Source organism: Apium graveolens, chromosome 8, assembly GCF_009905375.1.
Source record: "Apium graveolens cultivar Ventura chromosome 8, ASM990537v1, whole genome shotgun sequence".
In the NCBI taxonomy this organism is placed as follows: Eukaryota; Viridiplantae; Streptophyta; class Magnoliopsida; order Apiales; family Apiaceae; genus Apium; species Apium graveolens.
The window spans coordinates 13,854,797-13,879,360 of record NC_133654.1 but is presented as its reverse complement, the minus strand read 5'-3'; the positions used below and the strand labels follow the sequence as shown (position 1 = coordinate 13,879,360).

At 36.4% G+C, this 24,564-nt stretch overlaps 5 protein-coding genes across 6 annotated transcripts; 3 read left to right on the top strand and 2 right to left on the bottom strand.

Moving 5' to 3' along the window:
* The first annotated feature begins 152 nt into the window (after positions 1-152).
* Positions 153-9,270, top strand: LOC141677462 (uncharacterized). 2 transcript variants are annotated; one of them, XM_074483405.1, is made up of 13 exons: positions 159-682; positions 1,560-1,709; positions 1,791-2,003; positions 2,076-2,165; positions 2,360-2,473; positions 3,714-3,983; positions 4,166-4,322; positions 4,833-4,910; positions 5,559-5,665; positions 6,057-6,227; positions 6,859-6,933; positions 7,810-7,944; positions 8,758-9,270. In XM_074483405.1, exons 1-13 carry the CDS (start codon positions 281-283, stop codon positions 9,082-9,084), a joined length of 2,289 nt encoding a protein of 762 aa, XP_074339506.1. In that variant the 5' UTR covers positions 159-280; the 3' UTR covers positions 9,085-9,270. The 2 variants fall into 2 exon arrangements, with proteins under 2 accessions (XP_074339508.1, XP_074339506.1); XM_074483407.1 differs by lacking the exons at positions 7,810-7,944; positions 8,758-9,270 and adding an exon at positions 7,685-7,729 and having other exon boundaries at positions 153-682.
* Positions 9,271-12,735: 3,465 nt separating this feature from the next.
* LOC141678281 (protein NEGATIVE GRAVITROPIC RESPONSE OF ROOTS-like) lies at positions 12,736-15,131 on the top strand. Its single transcript, XM_074484559.1, has 6 exons — positions 12,736-12,931; positions 13,010-13,082; positions 13,918-14,453; positions 14,559-14,727; positions 14,820-14,863; positions 14,956-15,131. Exons 1-5 carry the CDS (start codon positions 12,926-12,928, stop codon positions 14,837-14,839), a joined length of 804 nt encoding a protein of 267 aa, XP_074340660.1. The 5' UTR covers positions 12,736-12,925; the 3' UTR covers positions 14,840-14,863; positions 14,956-15,131.
* A 77-nt stretch (positions 15,132-15,208) lies between these two features.
* LOC141678280 (uncharacterized) lies at positions 15,209-17,861 on the bottom strand. Its single transcript, XM_074484558.1, has 6 exons — positions 17,489-17,861; positions 16,723-16,830; positions 16,245-16,406; positions 15,982-16,153; positions 15,570-15,643; positions 15,209-15,487 (listed from the first exon to the last, which is right to left on the bottom strand). Exons 1-6 carry the CDS (start codon positions 17,786-17,788, stop codon positions 15,407-15,409), a joined length of 897 nt encoding a protein of 298 aa, XP_074340659.1. The 5' UTR covers positions 17,789-17,861; the 3' UTR covers positions 15,209-15,406.
* Positions 17,862-19,744: 1,883 nt separating this feature from the next.
* LOC141680392 (pollen receptor-like kinase 3) lies at positions 19,745-22,405 on the bottom strand. The gene is made up of 2 exons (XM_074486630.1): positions 20,807-22,405; positions 19,745-20,692 (listed from the first exon to the last, which is right to left on the bottom strand). Exons 1-2 carry the CDS (start codon positions 22,143-22,145, stop codon positions 20,121-20,123), a joined length of 1,911 nt encoding a protein of 636 aa, XP_074342731.1. The 5' UTR covers positions 22,146-22,405; the 3' UTR covers positions 19,745-20,120.
* A 759-nt stretch (positions 22,406-23,164) lies between these two features.
* Positions 23,165-24,564, top strand: LOC141680394 (delta(12)-fatty-acid desaturase FAD2-like). Its single transcript, XM_074486632.1, has one exon. It carries the CDS (start codon positions 23,243-23,245, stop codon positions 24,392-24,394), a length of 1,152 nt encoding a protein of 383 aa, XP_074342733.1. The 5' UTR covers positions 23,165-23,242; the 3' UTR covers positions 24,395-24,564.

The following is a 24,564-nucleotide window of genomic DNA, read 5'->3' as shown; positions in this document are numbered from 1 at the left end:
AGGCAAATTAGTAATCAATTGCTTAACATAAACCTACTAACGGAGCAGAAAGCTGCTCCACAAAAATCAAGCATGAAAATCAGTTAAAAGGAGTGGGTCCAGGCTGGACAACATCAAGCATACTCTATTTGCCCCAATCCTAACGTTTACCTATTTAAAAAACCCCACCCCTCTCTCATTAATGATCATCAGTATCACATTCTCTTTCTATCAGCTCCACATATACACACAATCAGCATAAACCCTAACTTCCTCCACGCACAATCACACACACTAATCCATGGCAGATGAGTTCATCAACGCCGTCGAAGACGGCCTTCGCTTATCGAAGCGAATCTACTTCGGCAAAGACCGGTCAATAACGCCTCCTAAGCCAATGGAAGCGATGATCAAGTCATCGTCGTCGTCGCAATCGAAGCTATTGCCGACGGCGCTTACGGTGTACGCGGTGATTTCCGATCCAGTTATAGTTGATAATCCGGATATTCCGAGTTATCAGCCGCACGTGCACGGCAGGTGCGATCCGCCGGCGTTGATTCCGTTACAGATGAATGGAGTTGAGGTTGAAGTGGAGTGTGTGTTGGATACGGCGGTTGTGAAGATGAGTGGATCGTGGCGAGTTCATTGTGTTATGGGGAGTAAGAAGTGTCCGTGTCGCGTCGCGGTTCCGATGGGCGAACAGGTATGATTTTGATTGTAATTTGTGTAGAAATGTGTTTGTATGTGTGCTGTGATATTTTGATTGTGTATTGGAGTTGAATTTAGTGGAATTGTTGCTGAATTGTGCTATTTGAGTTTCGTATTATCGTGGAGTGAGTTTTGGGGGTTTAATGCATAACTTTGAAGACTTTTTCGCAAAAATACAAAAAAATGTTTTCAAAAGCACATTTTTTAAAGTTTTATACGGAAATTATGAATTTTAATATTTTTGACAAAAATGCAGATTTTGCATTGCAATGTAACTCAAACATAAAATTTGCAACTGGAAGAAACAAAATTAAAGGACTTTTTAAAAAAAGAAAATTGTAAAAAAAACTATTTTGGTTGCAAGGTAAGTTCGCAGATTTTTTCAGGGGAATCGGAGAGTTGGAAATAAGTATTGAATTAGTATTTTGTTAATGTTTTATCTCCGGTAGTTTTTTGTAGTTCCTTAGCTATATTTAGACCCTGATTAATTGCTCAATTTTTGGTAACATACGTGTTTCCGTTAATTTACTGCAATATTATTTCAAACAAAATTTTACAAGTGAATAATTTGTAAGCTAGAGGGACAAACTGTTTTTATCCTTTAAGGACTTATGTTAACTATATGGGCTTGTGTATATATGACTTTTTTTATGTACCTGATATATTCTTAAGTTTTTTTTTGGGGTGGGGGTTGAGAATCAATTTCTTGACCTATTAGCAATAGACATGTTTGCCACAGTAAGACACTCCATGACTCTCAACATATTTATAAGGCATGTTTTAAGAATTTCTGTACTCAATAGTCAATACAAAGATCTGTCACAATTAGCTATTTTCTTCTCGTTCTCAAGTAATACATTATTTGCTAACAGGGTTCAATTCTAGGTATTGAAGTTGAGGTACCTGGAAAATCATATTCTAGTAAGTTGGTAGCTATGGATGACAATGACATGGAAAAACTGCCGAAATATGAAAATGGAGGCTTTCTAAAGCCCCACATATATATATTTACAATACCTGAGGTATGTTCCTATTGCAGTTCGTGTTTAAGATTTATATTTAGATCTGTACCTTTATGCCTGGGTTTTATATATTCTTCACAGGTTTACGGAGGTTCCAACCTCTCAATTACAGTAAGATGGTCCCAGAAACTATCGTATCAAGGTGGCGAATTTACATTGACTGTACCATATAGTTTCCCAGAGTTTGTCACCCCTGTAGGGAAAAAAATGTCCAAAAAAGAAAAAATACGACTCAATGTGAACGCTGGTCCTGGTACTGAAGTATTGTGCAAGACAATCAGTCATCCGCTGAAGGTACAGCTGTTTTTTGTCTCACTTATTTGTTTTGAGTATATTAAACCTAAGCATTGTATATTTTTATTTCAGGAATTAAGACGCCATGGGGAAAAGTTGAGTTTTTTGTATGATACAGAAGTTCTCACGTGGTCAAACAGTGACTTTGTCATTACTTATGGTGTAAGTTTTTTTTTTGCTAGGCCCAATAAACGAAAAAGATAGAACAATTCTCTATGCATTAATTCTATTTTAGGCTTACTTAACATTAGTGGGGGCTAGATGGTGCCAAAGCTTTCTTAAGCTTACAAGCGCAATCTGATGCGCTGGTACTGTTTCCTTTTAATTTATCCTTTCATGCATCCATCTCTTTTCAGGTATCATCTAGTCTTTCCGGTAGTGTTATTTTGCAATCACCAATGAAGTTTGACATCGACCAGAGGGAGATGTTTTGCGTCTCTCTGTTTGCAGGAAGCGAACAGAACAAAAAGGTAAGGATCCTGCATTTCTCATTGTATGCTTTTTTACCCTTTAAAGAATTTTCCTCGATGGTATTGGTGATGAATTTATTGGCGCCTACCAGTATCAGGTGGAGACCTGGAGCAAGTTAGTGGAATGATGGTGGTTTACGAGTACATTGGCACATACTTGTGAACCTCTTAGGAAATATTTTAAGGGAAGTAGATAGAAAAACAGATAGAAAGGTCACTGTGTGCAGGAACGTCTTCTGAAGTACCCCATGATTTGGAAAACAAACAAGAGATCTTAAGCTACATCTTAAAATATATTGACAAATGAAATAAATAGAGAAGATAGGTAAATAGGGCCGAGGTGTATATTCTGAAATCCCTATTGAATTGTGTACTTTGAACCCAGCTAAATTTCTGTTTGGTTCTCTGATTGGAATATTATTGTTGTAGTAAGCTCATATAGAGTAGTTTTGTTGTTGGTTACATACAAAAAGAGTTGCTTTCTTTGTTGATGTTCCATGTAGTCATCCAAGTGTCAAGAATTTCCTCAAGTCCATAGCAGAGCAAGTTGACTTTTTAAAGGTTATTTTTAGTCACCATTTTAAGACCAGTCGATCCAAATCCTGATACTAGGATGATTCTTCTTCGTTACTTTTAGTTGTCCTTTCAGTTATATCTGCACAATTCAATTCAGAGCTAATTGCATGCACTCTTGACTATATTTTATGGAAAACAGAAGTAGTCGGTGTCATTTGAACACAAAAGAACAATTAGAAGCTAGCTATGTCTTAGCCATACGTCTTTGGTAGAGAAATTTAAAATGCAATAAGGTTTAATTATATTGAATGGTTCCTTCTTGGCTGTGTACCTTGCATACAAATTCAGAAAGGCACATTGTTCTGTTCATTATCAGTTTACAACTTATTATTAGTAAATTTATTCAGTTTAATTAATTGCTGATCTAACTACTAAATTTCTTGATATAAGTAAACAGTTACAGCAGTAGACTAGTAGCTCAGTGTCTTTAGAACACAAAAATTAATAGAAACCAGGCCAGCAATGTCTTAGCCTAAACAATTTTGTCATAAATCTTTGTGATAGAAGAGATATTAGACTGAAATACGTATAAAAATGTCTTTCTTGGCTGCATGCCTTGCATATGAATTAGTCAGTCACAAAGTTCTGTTTATCATCCGTTTACAACTAATATGCATGGACCCGACAAACTAAAAATCTAATCATCTTACTCAATATTTGATAGGTTTTCAGGAAGGAAGTAATATTTGTTGTTGACATAAGTGAAAGCATGCGGGGGAAGCCACTTGAGGGTACAAAAAATGCTCTTGCTGCAGCACTCTCAAAGCTTGATCATGGAGACTCGTTTAATGTAATAGCATTTAATGATGAAGTTCATCTGTTCTCGCTGTCTATGGAACTGGCTACTAAGAAATCTGTTGAGAAAGTAACTGACTGGATGAGCATGAATATGATTGCCCGCGGTGGTACAAATATTTTGCTTCCGTTGAATCAGGTCTTGTACTATATCCACTTGATTTACAAACTTAGATGGTTACTAGTTACTTTTCTTTATATGCAATGTACATATCTGTGGATCCTAATATGCAACTATAAATTGGTTGATGATGCAATAACGACAGAAGCTCCATGGATATATGTTATATGAAGTTTACTCTTGTATGTGTTCTTCCGTAGGCCGTAGAGATGATCTCCAATGCCCCCAAGTGCACTCCTGTTATCTTCCTGATTACTGACGGGGCAGTTGAAAATGAGAGAAACATTTGTGATGTTATGAAGAGTCATCTAAAAAATCAAGGATCAATAAGCCCCCGTCTTTACACATTTGGCATAGGTAATACTTAGTTTGGTTTTTGGAATACCTAATTATTGCTCAATATGTACACTTATATCTGAGAAGCTTACTTTTTGTTGTCCTTAATATTAAACTTATCATCCTGGGCATTGTAGTCTAGTGGAGACCCCTTTACTCCATTTCTGTAATTGACCATAACCAAAAAAGCAAAAGAAAACTTTTTTTAATCCTTTTAGGCTGAATTCCGAATATATTAAAATATTATTTTTTTCCTATAAATAATTAATTTTGTTTTTTGGTGTTTATGTAAACATTTTTCTTTTGTCCTTTGATTCCGCTCAACACTTTCACCATTTCCCATTCAAAGGTAATTATTTTGTTTCCAAGATTTGGATATTTCCTATTTTGAATATAAATAAATTAATCAAGTTTAAGATTGTCATAGGCTTCATCAGTTGTAGTTGAGAGATTATTCAATTTCCGTAAACAGGTGTCAGATTTTGTTTCTTTTTGGAACATTGATTAAATATTTATATTACTCCTTTGCAGGCTCCTTCTGTAATCACTATTTTCTGCGAATGCTTGCAACAATTGGCAGGGGTTGTTATGATGGTGCTTATGATGCAGGTTGCTTCAAAAATTTGATATTTGTTTTGATCCTTCTCCTAGATTGTAGAATTCATAGATAAGTTAAGATGCACACTTATCTTGATAGTTCAACTCATCTTATTGTCAAAATTCCAGAAAATAATAAATATGTCAAGTGTTGCTTAGCTATGAATGTCAATATATCCACCTCATTGTAAACCAGACAATAGGACATCTATTTATTTTTATTTTTATAGTTTTTGTAACTTGGTTAGAAAGTTTTGTTTTTTGTTAAAATTCGTTTTTGGACAGCAAAATCGAAAATGCAGTGTCATACATACATGTATCTATGTACTAATGCATATCTGTGCGCGCACACCGAATTAAGTAGTTCTAAATCTGTTCTCATATATATATATTTATAGAACCAGTTTTAGCAATGTATCAGATTTTCTCTAATGCTTAGTATAGTGGGATCACTTGCAACAGTAATTATTTTTCTTTTATAATTATTTTTCTTTTAGAGATATTGCCTTCTCTTTCTCTAGATGCTTATGTGTGAGTTTCCATTAAGCCATCTAGTTGGTGCCTCTTTTCTTTTCAAAAATAATACTATCTACTGATTTTGTATTAATAATGAGGATATTAGTGAAAAGCCTAATAATAATATCTTTGATGCTTGTTCAGATTCGATTGAAGTTCGAATGAAAGGCTTCTTTACCAGGACCTTCTACACCATTCTTGCAAACATTAGCATCAACAATTTAGACAATCTCGATCTTGATGATCTTGAGGTAAGCATTATGCATTGAGTTGATTTCTCACTAGCTTTTAGAATTATTAGTGTTGTCTAGTCCCAAGCGTATCCTACTTCAGTTGCATAACAAGGTTGTACTAATAAGACGTGGTTTCATTTGGTGTCATGGATTCATCATAGGTTGTACATTGCAATGAACACTGCACACATGCAGTCATGTAGTTCTGCATTCTTACACCTTTGACCATTAACATTTTACTAAATTGTCATGTATATTGCTTCTTTCTCGGAACTTCGTAAGCGTGAAATGAGCAGCTATATTTTTTTGTGCTTTAATTTTTTTTATTTTGTAATTACGTTCATTTAGAACTGATTCTGAATAATCTTATAGAATCTCAATTTTGATTTTCTGAATTATAATTGTGCAGGTGTATCCTTCATGTATACCTGACCTTCTATTAGAGAGCCCATTAATCATATCTGGGAGATACCGAGGAGATTTTCCTAGTACTATTCAACTTAAAGGCGTCTTGGCAGATATGAGCAATTTCTCAATAGACTTGAAGGTTCAAGAGGCGAAGGACATACCTCTTGACAAGGTAAGTTGACAACTTATGTCTTATGAAGTAAAATCACTATGTTTTACCAGATTTTGATTTAATGTGGTGTCTTGAGGTCATTTAAGCTGTAATAATCCACTCTTCAGATTGCACTATATAGTGTCTATATACATGTCACCTGTAATTAATTTCTGGACGGGGTACATTTCTTTTGAAAACCCTCCAAAAAGTAATTACTGACTGTTTTAAGAGCCCACTTGATCATAGTGGCAATATAATATCACAAGTTCACAACTTCCAGAAGTATGATAAATTTGCAATAATTTCATTTAGCAAAAAAAATGCAGTCATTTAGCTGGCTTTCGGAATGGTAAAAGAATGTATCTATCAATCACTAGTATATGTTCTAACTTATTTACCCCGCTTCAGTATGCTGTTTGATTATGTCTGTTTTTGTCTGAGTGATGAAGCTATGTTAGCTCAATACAATAGTCTATGTACGACTTCACAACATGTATGATCTTCGTTCATTATTTTCTTGTTATGATTGTATCTAGACTTTTTAATCCTTTCCTGATTGTTATTATGAAATTATCTCTGTACAATGCAACTTTGCAACATATATAATACTGTTTCAACTTTTAATTGAGTGTTTCCCTTTGTTATACAGATACTTGCGAAGCAACAAATTGATTTATACACAGCTCAAGCATGGCTTTCAGAAAATAAAGCTCTAGAGGATAAGGTATTACTTTACAACATTTAATTCTTATACTGAGTAGCAACCTGTGTACAGTTCCGCATGCTCTACCGCTGGAAATTGATGTAAAGGTGGTAAACTTTTGATTTGAGAAAGCATCTCTGATAGAATGCTTATATAGAGCTATTCAGAGACCTAATTTATATGGCATATTAGTGAACCTTCGTAAGCAGCATCCGACTAAACTATCCTTTTCAATATTTTATTTATCTTATTAGGTTGTTTACCTTGATGATTCTGTTATAAAGCAGCAATAGCACTCAGTATTGGGAGATTGCCATAAATTACATGATAATATTGTCTTAAAGTTTTCTTTGAATTAGTTACATTTTGCTTAATAATCTTCTTAGTATTTTCTCAAGTGAAGACGATTAGAAACAATTATTCATACGATGCAGGTAGTTTATGGAAATATTCCACTAATGTGTACTATGTGCTGCTATATAACAGAATCAATTAGGTAATTAACCTAATAAGTTAGGCATGTTAATATCTTCTTAAGGTTTTCTTTGAACTAGTTGCATTTTTGCTTAATATCTACTTAATATATTTCTTTAGTTAAGGTGATCACAAACAAATATTTTTATCTTTTTAATATTTTTCTTTAGTGAACACGATTTAAAACAAATATTCATATGGTTCACATGCACTGGTATACGCCTTACCATCTTCAGTTTCTTTAAAGCCAATTGTTTTTTCTGTACTCTAAATTTGTTTTTTTAATATTTTTCTTTAGGAACACGATTTGAAACAAATATTCAGATGATTCATATGCACTAGTATGCACCTTACCAGCTTGCAGTTTGTTTAAAGCCAGTTGCTTTTTTCTTTACTATATATTTTGTTACATTGCACTGCCAGATTGTCAAACTTAGCATGCAGAACTCAGTGATTTCTGAGTACACCCGTGTGATCTTGCTTGAGACAAACACAGCGGACTCAGCTGAAAACGGCAAGGGAAAGAAAGGCACAACGGACTCAGCTGAAAAGAAAAAGGTATGCAGTTTCTGAGATGTACATGTGTAAGTGAACCTTCGACGACGTATGGTTGTGTATCAAATCTCATATATATACAAGGAGATGGTAAACTCTGTAGTTGCTCAGTTTTAAATGTTTGATTAGCAAGATGAAATCCGTTAAGCCGCCGCAAAAGTGATCCCTAGTCCCACGAATCACGATATAGTGCAATGTCAGTCTAGGAAATTTGGTTTACCTAGTAAATTACATAAATTTATTTTTGGTTGGAATGCTCTAACAATGAGGTGTATGTTATTAGTGAAAGACTATACCTGAGATCAATTCTGAGCCATATTACTTGCTAAAAATCTTGGAATTTGTCATCACCATTCACCGATACATTTGGAAGTGAAATTTTGAAACAAAACAACATTTTCTTTAGTAATAGTAATACAGCTAGAGGTCTCTTTTGGAAGATTGATCCTGAACTTTTCTTGCTCTGCATGATTCTCCCTCCTTTATGTATATTGGTCTAACTGACATACTTGTGAAGGGGTATAAGCTCTTCTCATTTTTTTAGTGAAACAGAGTAAAAAATATCAAATGAGTCAGGAACCTATACAAGATAGTGCTTAATGCCTGTGTTTTTTGGGACAACTACGCCAATTACATAAATGTGTACAGCGTAATTTCTGGACACTTGTTTGTATACATCTTCAGCTGATTTATAACATATGTATGTGAATAGAACAGATTATTATGAGTGCATGCATCTGTGTTTGTTTTGTGCATGTGCGTATAATTTATTGGTATGATATAATTCTAATTGTAGTATATACTTACATGTTGCAGAAAAAGCAGGTTCCCAAGGAGGCAGATCACGAAAAGATAATAGTACTTGGTAACTTTGGATTTGGTTTTGGAAACCTAATTGCCACAGTAGAAAACACCCCTCCAGGGTCAGATGAAGTTAAATTACCAGATCCTGGAGAATTGTTTGTGCAGGCAGCCTCAAACTGTTGCGGCAAGATGTGTGACCGTTGCTGCTGCATGTGCTGCATTCAGATCTGTTCTCGGCTAAACGACCGATGTGCAATTGTGTTCATACAGTTCTGTGGTGCCCTATCTTGTTTAGGCTGTTATTATTGTTGTGAATTATGCTGTGGCTCAGATCGATAATAGTCGATATAGTATGGGGGTGTTCTTATGGTTGTATATTTAATGTTAGTGTTGTTATACATGTAATATAATTTATATTTGGTCTCACAATTCAGAGAGGCAAGGGTGTAGACGAGGGTGTGTGCAAGGAGACATTTGGGGCTCCTGAAATGATCAAATGCATATAAGTGTTTTATTATATCGTAATTTCTGAGCATTTTAACTTGAGTTTTTCCTATGATATTTAAACTTGTGTTAGAGTTGTTCCTATGATTCATTTTTAATAATTTTTTTCATATATGAAATACTTGTATGTGCGTTATTTTTACATTTTTTTAGAAATATTATTTTGGCATTTAAAGGGCCAATCTTACAATTAGCAAAGGCCCTCCAAATATTTGGGACGGGCCTGCACTGAGGTATACTTGTTATTCTTTAGAAGTTAGAACTACACATAAGCAACTTGAGTTTTTATTTGTTGAATATTAAATCGAATGGCACAGCCAGTTCCTCAGTAAATATTTGATTTAATCTTTGCATTCTAATTATTTAGAGTATTGTACCTCAGATGTATTATGCATGTTCTACTGTTCTAGCCTGGACAAAAGTTTTAGTTAGGAGTGACACTTATAGAGACGTATGTCTGTATGTTCGATGTCTCTTTCTCTGTTATAGAAGTATAGTGTCACCTTTACACAAAATGGAGATCGAATTAGAGAAAATTACCTCGAACTTCCCAAATATTTGCAGCCACCTTTCAAATCTCTCAGTATGATCTCATACATGTGATGCAGAATGTGGGATTTTTCACATCCCTATCTCTGTTTGTATGTAATTAAACGACATCTGTTTCTGGGCAAACTAAATAGTCTCAATGTTCATTGCCTTGCTTGAATATAATCCGTGATCTTTTTTAAACTCGTTGCTCTTATTCCCAAGTGAAATCTTGGACTTACTGAGGACAACTAGCATGTGTTGTACATAGAGTATATGCGCAAACATGTTGCTTCGTAATGTGGTTTGTTAACTTCAAGTGGAAACCCCTCTTCTGTACCTTTGATCTTCTATGTATATTTAAAATTTCTAGGCTATTGTTTATTGGGCTTGTATATTTTTTCTGAAGAAAATCAGATTGTAACTGTCTTGACGTTAAGTCATCTGCTACTTGGCTAGGAGTAAGTTGTGCATACACACATTACATTTCAAAAACCCTACTAATATTTGGTAATCCCATTGCTTTTCAGCGATTAAAGCTATGGCAGTTGAAGACTGCGCCGTTGCAGGTTCAGTAATTGACTAGGTGCTCGTTAAAGGTGTGTTCTCTATCAAAGCAAATTTTATCGTTTAAAATACGTATTCCTTTACTATGCAAGTCATTAATTAGTTTAATTATGCACTATTCGAGAATGTTCAAGGACCACAGAGCTTTTCCACCATGCTGGTGAAATTATAGAAGTAACAGATGATTGGTTGCTTCTGTTAGTCTCTAACGGGGACCATCGATGAGAATTCCAAGTAATATTATCCTGTAGCATGATTATGGCTTTACCTGTTGCTTCCTTGATCATGCAGAAAGTGTTATATTCAAAACTTTGCATATACTAAGATAAGATAGAAATGCTTAAGACCGAGCTGTAAATAAGTAATAGTTGGATGATAATGCAATGCTGTGTACTATTATCAATTTAAGTAGTTCAAGTTGTGTAAGGGTGATTATTACGGGGCTCAGTCTCAGGGTGAAATTGATTCTACATTAGTTTCTTTTACTTTTTATTCTGGGGAGTAGAAGAATTCTAATGAAGTTGGGATGCTTAATATTGCAACTGAAACACACGATACATCGAGTAGGTCGAGACATTGATAATAACAGAGTCAATGGGATCTCTTTTTAAGGAAAGATTAAAAGGGTGGATGTCTCCGATGACTATTATATTGCTGACACAGAACCACATCATTTGGAAAGAGAGGAACCAGATGATAAACTATACCCATATATGAAATTGGCACACGTGTTGTTCTGACAAGATACGATGAACTTTCATCAGTTATTTTGTCAATCGACACATCAGCCTGCCTCCAGCATCCCACACCCTACTTGTTGGAGCACATTCTGATCAGGTTCCCAATCTATAATGCTGAATGAATTTGTATGAAGCATGTGACTAGACACTGGACAAGTTCACGTGCGTAGGTGGTGTCCATGTAGAGTTCGAAAAATAAAGACTTTGCTAAAGCCATAGATTTGTGGAATTTTGACAAATTAGATTAACTTTCGGGGAAGAGCATGAGATATCAGAAACAAAATAAGAATTTGAAGGTTCAAATATATAGCTGTCTGTTTCAGTCTTTTAGAATTTTTATTACTTGACGAGATCTACTGATCTTCATGGTTCCGACCTCCTAGATATGACTTTAATCTGTCTGCCTTTTTTATTGGTTGGAACCTGACTCTATATTATGTCTAGTATCCCTGAATCTAGCAGAATATAGTCTTGGCTTTAGGGATCATTAGTTCTAACTTATATGAGCTATGGTTCAGGGATTTGCAAATTGATGTATAAGATTCGATAGTGCCCCTTCTTCACGTAAGCAACATTAAGTTTTAACAGACTTGGTAAGATTGCAAGTTCAATCTAAAGATCTTCAGGCTTGTTCTCATATATGTATATATAATATATATGAAAACTAGCAAGAACAAAAAAGACAAAAGAGTATAAACCAATAACCACTCTACATCAGATTGTTACTGCAGCTTAAGTTTGATTGGTAGTCCATATATTCATTTAATAGAGTCAGGTTCATACAAGGTTGATGAACTTCAGTAGATGGGCCTGGTGCAGTGGTGTGGTTAGCAAGGGACAGTCTCATAAGATTATGGTTGTGTTTCCTACCCCGTTCTACTTGAGTCATGCTATTTCGATAGCTAGCTGCCTGCCCAATTTTTGTCTTGTATATATATCGAGTAGACATAATGGTGTGGGGTGCAGATGCAAAACTCTATACATTCAGACATAATAGACAAACTACCTGAATACATGAAGTTGGTGTTCATCTTGTTAGTCAACAGCCGGTGCCTCCTTATTGGAATTTCTTGTAAAGAAGTGCATCAACTGAGGCAGTACTCATTTCATCTATTAGAAAAATTGAAATGCAGACTACATGACAAACTTAGAAGAATCTTACCTGTAGCCATGCACAAATTAATTTATCGGGCAAGTGAACTAGCTCTAATAAGTCTCAAATCTCTGAAGAAAAAGATTGCAAAGCAAAATTACAGCAGTGGTAAGATAACAAGCACTTTCTAAACAAAAATCCCTAGTACCATAGCTTGGTGAATACACCTCTTCCTAGGTAACAATACTTTGGGCGTCGAGCCTCAGTAAAGACATGTGTGGGGTGTAAGTATCAGGCTAAGGCCCTGTAGATACCATCTTTGCCTATCGAAAAATACAAGCTCAATGAAGAGTGACATATTAACCAGAAGCAATAGAATAATGTTGTCTTATAACCAACACTTGTCCATATTTAACAATGGCTAGATTGGCTGTCTGTCTAACTTGGCTATAAAACATAAATAATACTAATGTCTAATAGTTAGGCACATATACTCATATTTCATGAACAAAATATATTATAGGAAATTGACATGCTGGAAACAAAAGAAAGGGAAAAACAACTATAAAGAGATGGGTGGGTGGCTGTATATAGGAACATGGACCTGAATAATCTACCAGCCATGAAACCACTCCCCATTAGTAGTATTTAAACTGGCCTTTCTTACTCTAGTAGGCTTGTAAGATATATGTGTTGCTGATTTCTTCCACCTTTACTAAAGTAGCGTAAAAGTTTATAATTTCTACGCATGAAGGTAGAAATAATCTAGTCGCTGTATTGGTTGCATGACATTTTTCAGTTTCATAAGAATATCTATGGTGTTTGGTTGCAGATCTTCAGCTGGATGCAAAGCAAGCTGCACGCTATAAGGGATACAAAGAAACTCAATCCATTTACATCAAACGGTAAATGTGCATTGATCATTCGTCTTGTATTTATACAATTTTGATTTAATTTTCATTTATTTTTTATTCTTTTGCCACTGAAATGATGAGGATTTTGTATTTAAGCTGCAAAAATTATCTTTCCTGGCCTTCTGATTCTTGAAAACATCGGAAATAGCCTGTATAGCAACTTACAAGTCATAGTGAATTCATTTTAATGTGTGTTGCCAATTGGCATGACAGTTCTATACATGTAGTTAGTTACTCAATGCTTTCTTCTTTTAAGGCTGGTGTTAGTTTCCATCTCTAGCCAGGCCTTTATAACTAAAGAATGTCTGAACTCTGCTGAAGTACATTTTACACACTTATTACTTGGGGACTTGACTCACATAAAAGTCGTTAAACATCCTTTTTTCGGACTGTATAGTGTATATCTCTCCACCAAAGGCATTCTTCCGAGACAAATGTAGTTGAATATATGAATATGCTAAAAGCACATGATACTTTTTTTTAGTCTTGTGCACTAAAAATTTCCGTCTCCAGTTCAGTATTTCCGTTGTGAACCTCGAGGGAAATTGCAATGGCTTTAGAAGAACTAGTTGGTTTGAGAGACAATCCTTCTGCTTAATGTTCCCATAATAAGAATTTCAGTTCAGTTATTAAGATCTTAGGGATTAGGGATAAGTAAACATGTCTTTTTAATTAGGGATAAGTAATCCTTCTGCTTAATGTCTTTTATGACTTCAGACATAGAAGATTCTTATATTTGAAAATCGTAGTGAGGACTGTGAGATCCTTGTAAATCTTCACTGACAGGGAAGTGCTTATGTATCCTGTATTTTCTTTGTTGTAATAGACAATATTCAGCAAGAACCTTCCAAAGACGAATTCAGTGACTGGACTCATGGATTACTCACAATAGGGACTTTTGGAGAAAAAAATGTGAAAGAAATACCGAACAACTGCAATTTACAGACAAGCAATCATTCTCAACATCATCAAAAGGACATCACTCCTCAAGAAGTTGGAAATCTTAAAGAAGATCTGAACGGTATACTGGCGGAAAGACAGGGTCCAGAGTCTAATTCAGCAGATGAACTTGAACGTCACAATATATTGTTGGACAAATTTTTAAAATCATCATCAAACTCAAATACTGAGAGAACGTCAAGTTTCACTGCATCTGTTGATATAGGGGACGAAGACAGTTCTCTTCAGCGTATCAGTGGTACACGTCTGATGAATAGAGGGAAGGACAATTACTCTGATAACACCAAAAATGCTATTAAAAAGGAATCACTGACATTTCTGCTTAAAATGATGTTAAGAAGTTCTCCAAATTCAAGAGATGCGCCTCCAGAAGTGAGACTGGAGAAATCAAGAATGGACAAGGTAGGTACATGTTATTTTTAAATCTTTAGTTAAATTTGCATTCGATACTGGTTCCTATCTAAGAGTCTGACCTGCGATGAACACTGTTTTCTTATGTGTATACAGATTTTCAGAACTATGTTGAGCAAAAAAATATTTCCGCAAAGTTTTAACCCAAAGGCTAATAGCATAAAGAAATACTTGAATAATAAACAACATTGTGTGACTGATGGCAAGAATATATTGCCAGAAGAGATGACTGCCGGAAGTAAATGGGTCAACACAGATTCTGTCTGTAAGCTCTTACTGCAGCTTCATTGAATTTGATGTGTAGATGAAAGACCTCGTGAACTGTATTCAGTAACACTTCTATTTTTGTGTCTGCAGATATTGTTCTGGAGATATAATATGCCAGTAATCGTGTTTACATGGTAAGCTTAATGTTGCATAATACTCCATTTGTCTGAGTAATGCTGTATCTGTAGTTCTTTAGTTAGTCACCCTGTGCTTGTCCTGCATGCAGACCTACAAATTTTTCAACTGTTTGGATTTATGAATGCGGAAGTTTGAGCTGCTGTGATCGGAGAGAACTTGTTATATCTGAAGTTGGCTTCGCCATGAAAAAACCTAAACTCTGGACATGTTCGACATTATTTTTGCTATGGATGGATGTGCAACGAGATCTGTTTCATCACAGTCTCATGTTGTGCAGAACTGCATAGTTACCTCTTAATCATTCTATGTACTATCAAGTTTTACCATAAGCATTTCCAGAGAGAGCAACAAAATGTAATAAATGGGTAAAAACTAGCTCTACTACGACCACTTCATTATGGTTTTGCTACACTTCTAATTTGTGAAGTGTTTTTTGTAATAAATTCAGGTCTTTCAACAATCAGTAGAATCGGTATTCCATGGGCTTGGACTAAGAATTAATCTTAAAGACTATAAGCTTCACTATCCGCGAGCTTAATTTATTTCTTGAAAACTGTGTTTACGAGTCCTTGTACCGAGCTTCCCATACCTGCACCGATAGACTCTGCCAAGGACTGTGCCTGCAAAAGTTTCAATTTACACCTGAACACAATCTGCAATAGATCATGACGACCCTATGTTCATTTTTAAAGCACAGATTACCTCTTGGACGGACTTCTTAAGATCAAAAGCATCTTTAACTCTCCCATTCAAGAATCCCCATGTATCACAGAAATCTGTCAAATTACATTCAAGAATAATTAATCGTAGGACATGGCCACTCAGGGAGGGATTCTAAAGCTAACTCTCATTAAGATTGCTTAATGAAGGCTTTCTAATTGGAATTCATTCCATTCAAGCGAAGTGATCATATCACAGCACATTGCTCCTCTATAACAGAAGCAAACATGTGGAAACCACTGGTTCAATATTGTACAACAGGAAACATTATATTAGAAGTTACAAGGGAAGCAATACGACGGGTATATCTATGACTAGTGTGGGAAGTGAAGAGCTACATAATATTTTGAGCATATAAAGAGCAATTAGAGAACAAGCACGGTGTAAAACAAACCTGGAGAGCTATCAGTCAGCATGTATATCTCCGAGGTCGAGTATATTCCACCTAGAATGGTACGCTTCACATACCAATCAATATCATTAGCTTCATCATCACAAGCATGCCAGATCTCATCAACCAACATGGCTCGCTGCTTGAAACTGTTAGGAACATTTGCCGGTTGTGCCTATGACAAAGCAAAGCAACTATGTTAAGTGTTTTATGGTAAACTTTGTGTAAACAAATAAGAGGATTGAGTAACTTCAACAAAAAATTACCTGGATGCTAAGAGCCTGAGGCCACTTTGATATGTAAGGAGCCTGCATTTCCAAGCGAATTCTCACAAGCTTTGCTATGCGATCACTAGGTATCAGGTTCTTTAAATCTTCCTCTGAGTCTATTATGTCCAAAAGCTTACGCAAACACTCGTCCATGAAATGCTGAAGATAGGACAGAAAAATATACAAATGATCACTACTTGGTGTGTTGCATATAAAGCAAAAAAGATGAACTTGCATTCACAAATGTTCATAACCTATAATAAAGTTAACAATAACAATAAACACAGAGTAGAATTCGCAATGAACAAAAAAAAACTCCAGATACTCATAATGACTCCTTCATCCCACTTCATTTGCAACATAAGAGGCACTAGAAAACTGAGAAACGATATAGAAGAAAGAAGAGCACAGATAAATAGAACATCAAACAAACAAGTGCATCATATCATTCACTAATTACAAAGATCAATTGTACCTCAACAAGTGCAGCTTCTTTATGAGGAAAACCTCCTGCGATAGAAGGAGAGATGTCAACATCCCTAGCTCCTGCAACCATTGCAGCTTCTGTCCATCCCAACTTACGCTGTGATAAGCAAACAAACCATATACAGCAAAACAAACTCACATAACAAATGACGTTATTACATGCAAGCATACAAATTTATCAACCCTTTACACTAATAAGCTACCCCAATAAGAATACTCCACCAGATCATTACCCTAACACATTTCTCATTCATATCATGATGCTAAGTGACTATAGATTTACAGTCCTGTTGGCAATCATAAGTGAAACGACTCTTTCACTCTTTTAACCAACCGCTAACCAACCTCACTGCTATCCAACATGATACGCAACCAAGTACCTCACTGTCTAAAACATTTAGCAACAACCTTCAAATCAACCACTGATACATTTACCAATAAAATATGATTTGCAAAAATGTAAAAATCAAAATATTGTAGAAGTCCTACTAGTTCACCCATAAACAAAATAATTCGCATTCACTATATTATTATGTCAAATTAAACCGCTTCAAATCAGCAACATCTAGCAACACAAATTGTTTTCAAAACAATTAAATCTCCCAATAATATACATCAAAACATATAAAACAACACATATAATACATATGTCAATAAATTTGACTCATAATAAGAGATCAAAAACTGCATTCAAACTGAGAGAGAGAGAATGAAAGAGAGAGAGATAGAGAATAGAGAGAGAGAGAGGCGCGAACCACATGACGAAGAGATGCGTCAAGCACGCGAGCTTGCTCGTCTTGACAATGCGCCTTAGCCTGTGATCTTGTACTTTCTCCACGTTTACTACCTCCTTCCGTCGATCCTGACGCCGCTGTTGACGCGGTGAACGAAATGTTAGTGCTCTGTTGCGTCGGCGACTCGGTAGTACTACAGAAATTTAGAGAACATTTCGATATTGCAGGACTCAATTTTCGAGTGTTTCCGATGAATTCGTCACCGGCGATACGGTAGATCGCCGGAAATCGAAGCAATCTCTTCGCTACCGTTGGATACATTTATGTGTATATGCACCTTCGCTCCCAAACTTGATTTCTATTTCTATTTCCTTTGTTTTATTTTGCTTGTTGAATAAACTTCGCAGACCTCAAATTTTCAGTGCTTACAATTCGGTCCACGTGTTTTATTCTTAAGTTTTTTTAGTTAAACACGCTTGTTTGACAAGATTCAAATTTGACAAGATTCAAACCATCAACATCTCGTAAATGGAATTAGGGTGATATGATACCACTACATCATGAGGTGTCAGTAGTTATGGACGTGTTCTCACTTCTCAGCATGAATGAATCAAGTTGCAACTAGTCCCTTGTTAAAATTTCATTGGAAATTAAGCTAACGAGTTCAGACTGAACCATCTGTGTTAATATAATGTCAGGAAAACAAATATTCGATTAAGTTCGCTTTAGATGCAATTAATTTGTCCTCGAGCATTTCCGGGCTCAATCCGAATCCATCTAAATACAGTTGCTTATTCGATAATGTAAATATTACTACAAGCTTACGATGCATGATTGTCAGTCTTTGATCCACAAAATTGTAACTCATGTTGAAGCATGGCAACCTACATCAGTTTTACAGGAAGTTAAAGTTGTTCTTTAAAAAATCATTGGGTACTGGTCAATGAATTTGTTCTTATCAATCTCTATTTATTAACTAAATTCAAGCTGTTCTCGCTCGATTTGTATGGAGTGGTGCTCTAACAGGTAGTTTGGACAAAATGCTGTCGTTCTAAACCGGAAGGTAGTGTCGGACTGCTTAGGCCAACTTCAAGTTTTTTTTGACTAATTAAACTCATATACCTTACAATTGAGTATCTGTTCTAACAAATCTCGGGTTACTTAAAAAACTTTCAGACGGCATCTATTCTATTCCTAATTTTTAAACTTAAGAACATGGCATTGCAGTATATTCACCACAATGTGGACACTGGTAATTCTTTATATGGCATGAAACGTGCTTATGTAGATTCCAATTATTCATCAGTTTGGGACTGGATTCATTTGTGTTATGGATGCAACTTGGTTGGCAAAAGTTTGCACGGTTTTACAAAATCAGAGACGGGTCTTTCCTTCTTCAAATCATATTAATGCAATTGCGCTCAGGAACCAGGTTTCAAATATACAACTTCATGCTACTGATCATTTAATAGTAGATTGGCATTGTGCGGTGTGACATTAAATGGCAACTGTGAAGTACTCTTCTTTATTATGGTTAATAGGAAAAATGTTAACTCGAGATAAACTCATCAGGTTTGGGCAACAAGTTAGTCCAATGTGCCTTCTTTGTAACAATGCGGATGAATCTAATTCTCGTATCTTTTTGCGTTGCAGTTTCAGTAGAACTGTTTTTAGTCAGTGTCCAATGAACTTTCCACCGGACTGGAATACAAATTACTCTGAACTCTACTTTCAAAAACCAAGTTGCATATACCTTCCTAGCAGTGGCAGTTCATAGTACATGGATGGAAGTCATCGCGACTCCACAGTGCTACTTCTCCATCAGCTACGGTGAATTTTCAGAAAGTGAAGAACATAATGGAAGAAAGAATGTTTACGAGCACTAACTTCATAAAACAGGCGCAAAGGATAACTAATTCATCTTAATGCTTTGTTAGTTAGCTCTCTATTTGGCTGTTTTAATGTTAGTGTTACCATTTTGTGCTAGTTAATTTAAATGCTTTGATGGTTAGTTCTTTTTGTTATATATACAATTATTACTTAAAAAAGGCTCATGATGAGATTCAAATGTAAGTTGTTTCATGGATTGCCATGCTCGATGGGTACGAGTGCGCTAGCAGTCCTCTGGATTAGTTGAGGTGCGCGAAAGCTGACCCGGTCACCAGATTAAAAAAATATGTAAGTTGTTTTACCTTTGCTTTAGATCAATCAAATATGAGGTTTTAACTAATTGCTATCGTATCACACTACAGGAGAGCCTACAGAAGATAACAAATTTAATGAAAAATCTAAGGCTTCATTTATCTACAATTTTTTACATTCTGCATTTCTTGTCCTAACAAAAGTTTCGAGAAAGTGTTGATCATTTTCGTGGTGTTCATTACCAGGAAAATACTAGAGATCCCGAAACATTTATCAAATGGTGCCGCTTCTGATGTTACAGTGACATGTGTACATTGTTGAAAAGAACTATCTAATGATATCCTGTCGCTGTCGCATCATGTCCCGTTGTCCGGCACCTACCAGAAAGTTAGGCCTCTTTTCAAAAATTTAATCAGTGGAAGTTAAAATTCCAAAGATTGTTGAGAAAATTGTGTTTGTTCGTGCCCTTTTTCTGAATCGTCAGCTTTAAGACAATGTGAATGTAGGACTCTTAAACTTGTACCTCTTCTATTCTCCTGATTGCTTCTTTCATGTCTAACCTTTGTTGTTGATCATTTTCGGTACAAGCAGCTGCAATGTGCAGAAGTTTCTGCATCTGTTCAAGTGAAGCAGCTGAAGCTCCAGCTATTTCAGGGTCAATCAATTCCGATTCTCGTTTTTCAGACAAAGCTGTTTGGACCCATTGGACCACATCAGTGCCACCTTTTTGGTTGTTGAGATACTGAGAAGGGAACTTGCCAGTTAGGATTTCAAGAATGAGGATTCCGAGACAGTACACATCACTTTTCGGGGACACTTGTTGGTATAGAACTGCTTCAGGGGATCTGAAAGCAGACATTGCTTGCGCTGATTGAGTTGTGTTGACTAATGGATACATCGCGTAGTCGGATAGAAGTGGATTGTAGTTTGAACCAAGAAGAACATTGCTGGACTTTAGATTGCCATGAGGAAGTTGATAAGATGGGAATTCAGAATGAAGGTACCCCATCCCTTTGGCTATTCCTTGGATGATCTTTAACCTCATTGGCCAGTTTAGCTCTGAATGAGAGACACCGCGGTCACCTGAAACAATGAACTATCTCTTCATAAGGATCATATATATATATTTTGGAATTTATGGCTTTTGCATAAACCAGATAGCCTAACTTAAGAAAGAAAATATGTAGTGTATCATACCATGCAAAATATACAACAGACTGCCTTTAGGAACAAACTCAGACACCATTAATTTCTCATCCTTCCTGTAATGATATGCTAATGGTGTCAATATATTTTTGTTTTTTAGTGCACCAATCCTCCTCATCTCTGAATCAAACGTTTCCTTAGTCATTGAATTCATTTCCCTTATCCTCTTCACAACAACAGACACCCCATTTGACATCATTGCCTTATAGGCTGATCCCAGCCCTCCACTCCCTAGAACCTCAGCAGCTGCCTTCATTAAATCAGACAATCCAAAAACTCCCTTTTCATCATTCACCACCACAAGATCATTTCCCAATCTGCCTCCTACATTGCTTGCTCCCCCTTTTTTCGAGAGGTTAGCTGACCCACTGATTTTGTTTCTTGGTGATGTACTCAGAGTTTTCTTGGGGCTTGGAATACTTACTTGCACAGCTTCATCAAGATTCTCCTTCCCCAATGGAGTAAAGTTATCTTCCTTCCGCTCGGACTTAAAGAAGATAGTTAGTGCCAGAAGGATGACCACAATTCCTAGAACAAGCCATGTTGTGCCTGAAGATGTGTTTTGATCTTTTGGTGGTGGAGTTGGTGAATCTGGTGCATCAACTGCATCACCTGGATCAGGAGTTGGTGCATTGGCGCATTTCATTCCTAGTTTTTCACTACATAAGCCAGGATTGTTCTTGAAAGCTGTTGCATTGAACCTTACCAAATACTCAGGGATTTGCCCTTCAAGCTTGTTGTTAGACATGTCAAGATCAGCTAATGATTGTTGTTTCAATGGTGGAATTGGACCCGAGAATCGGTTGTTTTCAATACGTAGTTCTCTAAGAATTGGAAGTTGTGTAACAGACACAGGAACTTCCCCAGAAAAACCATTATTGTCAATCCAGAGTTTCTTCAAATCTTTCATATTCACAAAGTAATCAGAAGGAATCTCCCCAGAAAACTTATTGCTAGAAATGTAAAAGGCTTTAAGACCAGCGAGACGATTAAATCCAGGAATTGGACCTTCAAATGAATTGTTTGCCATGATGATAAATTTAAGGCCTTTCAGCTCTTCCAGTGGCGTAGTGTCAATTTTTCCTCCAAGCCCCATGTTAAAAAGAGTAATGGTTCTGACTTGTCCATCTGCACAAGTGAGACCAACCCAAGTGTTTCCTTGAGGAGGGCAGGGCAATGTATCTGGTATCCAAGAATCAAGAGCCCCCGCGTTGGTAATTGATGCCTTAAATTGCAGAAGCGCTTCAGCTTCAGATATTGAATGAGAGGAAGGAGATAATGATGCAAATATGATAAAGAGGCAAAGAAAGTTGCTACGAACAACGACCATGTTTCGCTAAAACATCCGTGTCGTTATGTTCTCTGAATTTCCTCCCTCTAAGAATCGCCTTCCTCTCTTTTGTTTATTCTTAGTTTGGCCTGACATTGTAATGAATCTATAATGACTTCAAATTTTTGGTGGGATGTAGTGAAAGAGGAAATTTTTGGATTGACTATGTCAATTCACCAGAGCTCTTCTCGGAAGGCATTTGCCATTTTAAATAAACCATTTGCATTCCTATATTTAGCATGTATATATTCAATTCTCAGTTAAGTAGCTTATGAAACTATTATTAGGCTTCTGGCAAGTTGGTTACATTAATGTATACCTCACCCTCTCAAAGATCGTACTTACCAGTGAGATATCGGATTAAGGGTCACTAGCTTTTACGCAGCAGTTGAAAAACATATTAATGTTTTTGATGATATAAGAACATGCATCAAAAGTACAGCAGGTCTCCGAGATTCAGATAAATGGTTCGTGGAGCTACGAGATAATCTCATACCCCGCCAGATGATTTACCCTTTACCAGTAAAACTCAAACTCGATCCCTTGCTTTCGAGTCTGTTAGCATGGAACAAATAACAAAATCAGTACTGTGATGCAAGAGCCTGCACAGCTGCAGTAACTAATAATTCACTCATTATTTATGTTTTCTACTCACTTAAATAATTCAATGAATAGATTTGGTCACGTTAGTTCATTTTGGTGAAGAATCATTCTGAATTTTGATATCTGGCATTGCAATATATAATGAACACAAGATCAGAATGAAGATATCGAGAGATATGCAGGTTAAAAGATTTAATAAATTATGAAAATTATAAATCTGATGACAAAAAATAGCCGCCAAATAGGACCTGGAATATAAGAGAAAAAATGGTGCAGCAGTCAATTTAGGAGTGTGGACACTCAAACAACGGCACATTAATAATTGTACACCAGCACGCCACTTGATTTCCTACTCTTATATTCAAACTCGCTGGCTGGCTGGCGTTTTAGGCGTATAAATAACCAAGCTTGTCTAAGGCAATAACATCAACTAAACACACAACAAAGTTGAAAAGATACTTGAAGAGTAGCAACATCTGCATAATCTTCATAAGATGGGTGCAGGTGGGCGTATGTCCGCTCCTTCTAATGCCAAGAAAACTCAGGCAGAAGCACTGCGACGTGCTCCTCATGAGAAACCTCCATTCACCATTGGTGACCTTAAGAAAGCCATTCCTGCTCATTGCTTTGAAAAATCACTCATCACTTCTTTCCGATATCTTATTCAAGATCTCATCATGGCTTATGCACTCTACTATGTTGCCACAAATTACATAGACCAATACCTTCCACATCCTGTTAATTACTTGGGCTGGGCAGCTTACATTGCTGTCCAGGGCTGTGTCCTGACCGGGGCTTGGGTTGTAGGCCATGAATGCGATCATGATGCCTTCAGCGATTATGGTTGGATCAATGACCTTGTTGGCCTTGTTGTCCACTCTTCCCTCATGGTCCCTTATTTCTCTTGGAAAATCAGCCACAGACGTCACCATGCCAACACTCAATCGCTTGAGAATGATGAGGTTTATGTCCCCAGATTCAGGTCCAACATCAGGAACTACTACAAAATTCTCAACAACCCGCCAGGTCGTGTGCTTGTGTGGGTTATCACACTCCTTGTAGGCTTCCCTTTATATTTGATGTTCAACGTTTCGGGGCACAAGTATGAGAGGTGGACTTCACACTACGATCCCCATAGCCCTCTTTACACAGAACGTGAACGCAAACAGATCATTGTTTCTGATGTTGCCATTCTTGCAGTCATCTATGGCCTATACCGCCTAGTTCTAATCAAAGGCTTTGCGTGGGTGTTCTGTGTTTATGGAGGTCCACTCCTAGTTGTTAACATGTGGTTCACCTTAATCACAATCCTCAATCACACTCATCCTTCTGTGCCTTACTACGATTCAACTGAATGGGACTGGTTGAGGGGAGCTCTATGCACTGTCGACAGAGATTATGGGATTTTGAACAAGGTGTTCCACAATGTCTGCAATGCTCATGTATGCCACCACATATTCTCCATGATCCCACATTACCACGGACTTGAAGCAACCGAGGCCATGAAGCCTGTATTGGGTGATTATTATCAGTATGACGGAACTCCGATTCTTAAGGCCATGTACAGAGAGATGAAGGAATGCATTTACGTGGAGAAAGATGAAGGTGAGACCAAAGGAGTCTACTGGTACAGAAAGGATATTTAGTTTAGTTTGATGTGTGAACTACCAAGAATTTAATTCTTTCACTAGTTACTGCATTGCCTTGCTTTTTTTGTTCCTAGTAACTTAAGATTGTTCAAAAGTGATGTTGTATAATAAGATAAAGAGTTCAAATCAATTTCTCAATGCAAAATATAAATGTTTCAGAGGTTTAA